Below are 5,374 nucleotides of genomic sequence, written 5' to 3'. Positions count from 1 at the left end.
ATGATTTATAATCCTTTGGGTATATACCCAGTAATGGGATAGCTGGGTCAAATGATATTTCTAGTTCTAGATCCTTGAGGAATCGCCACACTGTCTTTCACAATGGTTGAACTAATTTACACTCCCACTAATAGTGTAAAAGCGTCCCTATTTGTCCACATCCTCTCCAGAATCTGTTGTTTCCTGACGGGTTAATGAGAGAACATTTGATTCTTAAGAAACCTAGGCAAATCAAAAATCTATATAATACAGTAAAGAAAAATTCAATTTAGAAGGGGCATAAGCAGATTTAACTAAGATTTCAAATGTACTTATTTCCTCATTTAAAATTTCTTCTCCTTCAATATTATAATTTCAGGTCTCTTAAAATAAGGACTGAATTAAAATACAGAAATAGTGTTTTCTTTCAGAAATCAAGTGTCCCTGCATCTTAAATTTTCTGTACAGTTCCATTTATCAGTCCTTTGTGCAAGAGTTAGCAATTCATGACACAAGGGTCACTTTCTGCCTTTCTTTGCAGAGTTGATGACACTTACCAAACATCATCCGAATTCCTCAAGTATCATCCATTCAGCTGCTGCCTTTGAGTTTCCCTTCTTGTCTGCCTGCTCTGCCTGGGCTCTAAAGGAATTTTTTAAAGAAAGCAACATATTTTTAGACTAACCAGTTGGTTAAGAAAATATAAGATAAAAAGCAATTATTGAAAGCATTGTTCAGTGTTCTATTTAATCACAGAAACATCTGCATATATTTGAAAAATAGTGACACACATGTGAGACATTTAGTCTGCAGATAGTATATCACATGATGGTTAAGAGCTCAGGCTGTAGAGTCAGAACCCAGTTTGAATCCATAGCTTACTATTTTTAACTTTGGACAAGTTACTTACATATCAGTGCTTCAGTTTTCTCATCTGTAAAATATGAATGATATTAGTACCTAATTGATAGATCTGTCATATAGACTATAAATAAGTTAGTATATTTGAAGAGCCTAGAACAGAACCTAGCACATTGTAAGTAACATTTAAAGTGTTGGCTATTATCATGATGGTGCTATCTTGTGTAACCTATGCAGTAAATCAGAGACCTTTTACTTTTAAGTTTCTCTTCTGTTCTTAGTTTCTTATTCTGGTGAATGACTGTTGGGACTTTTGAATAGATACTACTTTTAGAAATTTGTGTTCAGTTTTACCTCACCCTCCTTGAGATTTTTGCCCACCTCCTGCTGACACATACTTTGGAGATACTAATCCCTGAGCCACCGCGCCTGGCTTTTTAAAAATTTCTGTAGTTCTTGTTATTAAACATGAGGTCTGGTATGTACATGGATGAATAAATAATATAACATTTTCAAAATGGTTCATCCTTTTTTGTTTTGTTTTAAGAAATCTTTTCCTACACTGAGATCTGCATTTCTTCTACACATTTTAAAGTTAGCCTTTTATATTCAGGTCCATAATTTACCTGGAATTAATTTTTCCTTTTTTTTTTTTTTTTTTTTTGAGACAGTGTCTCACTCTGTTGCCCAGTCTGGGCATGCTATGGCATGATCACAGCTTACTGCAACCTTGACCTCCTGGGCTCAAGAGATCCTCCCACCTCAGCCTCCCGAGTAGCTGGGACCACCGGCACGTGCTACCACATCCAGCTAATTTTTTTTTTTTTTTTTGAGATGGAGTTTTGCTCTTGTTGCCCAGCCTGGAGTGCAATGCATGATCTCGGCTCACTGCAACGTCTGCCTCCTGGGTTCAAGCGATTCTCCTGCCTCAAGCCTCCCAAGTAGCTGGGATTACAGGCATGTGCCACCACGCCTGGACGCCAGGCTAATTTTTTTTTTTTTTTTTTTTTTTTGCATTTTTAGTAGATACGAGGTTTCTCCATGTTGGTCAGGCTGGTCTTGAACTCCTGACCTCACGTGATCCGCCTGCCTCGGCCTCCCAAAGTGCTGGGATTACAGATGTGAGCCACTGCATCCAGCCCATGTCTGGCTAATTTTTAAATATTTGTAGAGACAGATCTCATTATGTTGCCCAGGCTGATCTCAAACTCCTGGGCTCAAGCAATCCTCCTGCCTCAGCCTCCTGAAGTGCTGAGATTACAAGCGTGAATCATCCCACTTGACCTATAATTAATTTTTCTGTTTGCTGTCATTTAGAGATTCACTTGAAATTTTTTTTGCCATATGGGTATGCCTGGCATCATTTGCTGAATATTATTTTTTTTAGAGATGGGATCTTGCTCTGTTGCCTAAGCTAGAGTGCAGTGGCGTGATCAGAATTCACTGCAGCCTCGAACTCCTGAACTCAGGCAATCCTCACACCTCTGCCTTCCAAGTAGCTGGGACTACAGGCATATGCCACTGCACCCAGCTACAATTCAGGGTTTTGAGTAGAGGAGTGACATGATCTGATACAGGTTTTTAACAGTAGCTGATGTGCTGAAATTCACTGAAAGGTAGCATGAGTGAAAGTAGGAATACCAATTAGAAGGCAAGAGAGAGATAAGAATGACTTAGACCAAGTTTGGAAAAGGTGGTCAGTTTCTGGATATATTTTAAAGAAGGTTGCAACAGGATTTGCTGACAGATTAGAGATGAGAGGTGAAAGAAAGAGTCCAAGAAGATGCCTTGTGGGGTTTTTTTGACCAGAGAATCTGAGAGGGGAAAGATTGAGCTTAAAACAGATTTGTGGGGAAATTCCGGGAGTTCTATTTTCAACATGTTAGCAAAGCCCATCACACGTCCAAGGACAGATTTGAGTTAGCAAATTGAATATCTAAATTTGGATTCTAAGAAAGATGTCCTCAAGTAAAGATTGTATTTAAAGCTGTTAAGTACCCTAGTCTCATCAACACAATATACTCAATAAGACTTTATTCTTTCTTAAGGCAGATTTAAAATTACTAACTTAACCCTCCCCTACCCACAAAGAAAATAAATATATTAATTTTCTTGGATTTTAGGATCTTCAAGATGAAGTTCAAAGGGAGAATACTAATCTGCAAAAACTACAGGCCCAGAAACAGCAGGTACAGGAACTCCTTGATGAACTGGATGAGCAGAAAGCCCAGCTGGAGGAGCAACTCAAGGAAGTCAGAAAGAAATGTGCTGAGGAGGCCCAACTGGTAATGTCTGGCTATTTCCTGCTGCCTGCATCTATACGTTACTTGCTTTTCCTGGCTTAAGATGAAAACATTCTCTACTTTTTGTTATTGGTGGTGGTAGTTGGCAATCTAGTCAGCATTTGGGTTCATGGGGGCGATGGAGCAAGGTTCATACAAAAATTACAGGCCTTCTTTAGAGGAAGTAGGGCAGTTAATGAACTGGTTTTCCAAATTTTTGTTAGAAAATATGTACCTATACCTTCAACTCTCCTCTATCCCTCCACCAGTTAGCCTTCTCTATGAAAACCATACATCAAAAAACATCATAATTGGCTGGGCACAGTGGCTCACACCTGTAATCCCAGCAGTTTGGGAGTCTGGGGCGGGGGAAATTGCTGAAGCCCAGGAGTTGGAAACCGGCCTGGGAAACATGGAGAAATCCTACCTCTACAAAAAATATGAAAGGTGGCTGGGCGCAGTGGCTCATGCCTGTAATCCCAGCACCTTGGGAGGCCGAGACGGGCAGATCATGAGGTTAGGAGATCGAGACCATGGTGAAACCCGTCTCTACTAAAATTACAAAAAATTAGCCGGGCACGGTGGCGGGCGCCTGTAGTCCCAGCTACTCAGGAGGCTGAGCCAGGAGAATGGCTTGAACCCGGGAGGTGGAGCTTGCAGTGAGCCAAGATCACACCACTGCACTCCAGCCTGGGCAACAGAGCAAGACTCCGTCTCAAAAAAAAAAAAAAAAATTTTTTTTTGAAAGCCAGGTGTGGTGGCCCACATCTGTAATCCCACTTACTTGAGAGGCTAAGGTGAGAGGATCACCTGAGCCTGGGAAAGGTGAGCCTGAAGTGAGCTGTGATCGTGCCACTGCACTCCAGCCTGGGTGACAGAGTGAGACTGTCTCAAAGAAATAAAACAACAACAACAAGGCCTACGTATGGCTGGGCATACTCCTATAGTCCCACCTACTCAGGAGGATCACTTGAGCCCAGGAGTTTGAATCCAGCCTGGGCAACATAGCAAGACTCACTCTCTCTCTCAAAAATTAAATAAATTATTTGCTATTGCTGTCAAAAACAAACAAACAAACAAAAACCTCACCAAAATAGTAAAGTAAACTAAACAAATAAATGTATTGCATTTTGGAACATTTCAGTGACATCTCTTCTTTTAATCCCCATTTCTTCTCATTCACTTTCACATTATAGATCTCTTCTCTGAAAGCTGAATTAACTAGTCAGGAATCACAGATCTCCACTTATGAAGAAGAATTGGCAAAAGCTAGAGAAGAGCTGAGCCGTCTACAGCAGGAAACAGCAGAATTGGAGGAGAGTGTAGAGTCAGGGAAGGCTCAACTGGAACCTCTTCAGCAGCACCTACAAGATTCACAACAGGAAATTAGTTCAGTAAGTCTTTGTAAAGCAAGAAATATACTCAAATGGATCCTCTGTATCCTTTAGTCAGTTATACTTTCCAACTTCTGCTCCTTCAACCTCTTGCCTAGTTTACTGTTCATTTTTCAGTCATTTTATACAATAGGTTTTTTTTGTTGTTGTTACCTGTTGTATATTGAAACTATCATACATCTTGTATGTCTATCTGATGATTATCATTGGAGTAGTGATTAAGAGTGTGGACTTTGTGGCTGGATGGTCTAGGTTTAAGTACTGGTCTGCCACTTACTAGCTAAATCACCTTAGTATCAGATTCTTCATCTTCAAAATTGGAGGATTAATAAATACCCTACCCCTTAAGGCCACTATGAGGATTAATGAGGCAAAGCCTGTAAGACATTTTAGCATGGTGCTTGGTATATAAATGCTCAATAAGTGTTGCTTATTTTATAAACAATAACCTAGTTTCTTCTGTTTTGTGATTCTAATTTTGAATTCACATTTACTAATTTGGAAACTTGTTTCTTAAGGAAATTGTTCCTTCTGTAGATAAATGTGCAGTGTTATAGTTGGTCTTATGTATAGATCCTTTGCTTTTTTATTTCCAGGTTTCCCTACATGAAGACTAATGTTTTAATGAATGATGAGATAGTTAGGGCTGGGCATTGTGGCCCATGCCTGTAATCCCAGCACTTTGGGAGGGTGAGGCAGCGGATCACTTGAGGCCGGGATTTTGAGACCATCCCTGCCAACATGACCAAACTCTGTTTCTACTAAAAGATACAAAAATTAGCTGGACATGGTGGTACCTGCCTGTAATCCCAGCTGCTTGGGAGGCTGAGGCACGAGAATCGCTTGAGCCTGGGAGGC

General features: G+C 40.2%; 1 protein-coding gene across 3 annotated transcripts in view; it reads left to right on the top strand.

The window, feature by feature from the left end:
- EPS15 (epidermal growth factor receptor pathway substrate 15) overlaps positions 1–5,374 on the top strand; it is a 125,428-nt gene that overhangs the window by 60,799 nt on the left and 59,255 nt on the right. For all 3 annotated transcript variants that reach the window (XM_011973738.1, XM_011973740.1, XM_011973739.1), the window contains 2 exons: positions 2,964–3,125; positions 4,319–4,516. In XM_011973738.1, the coding sequence (XP_011829128.1) occupies positions 2,964–3,125; positions 4,319–4,516 (360 nt within the window). The remainder of the gene's footprint in view (positions 1–2,963; positions 3,126–4,318; positions 4,517–5,374) is intronic.

This window comes from Mandrillus leucophaeus, unplaced genomic scaffold, assembly GCF_000951045.1.
Source record: "Mandrillus leucophaeus isolate KB7577 unplaced genomic scaffold, Mleu.le_1.0 Scaffold14, whole genome shotgun sequence".
In the NCBI taxonomy this organism is placed as follows: Eukaryota; Metazoa; Chordata; class Mammalia; order Primates; family Cercopithecidae; genus Mandrillus; species Mandrillus leucophaeus.
This window is presented reverse-complemented; position numbering and strand designations above follow the sequence as displayed.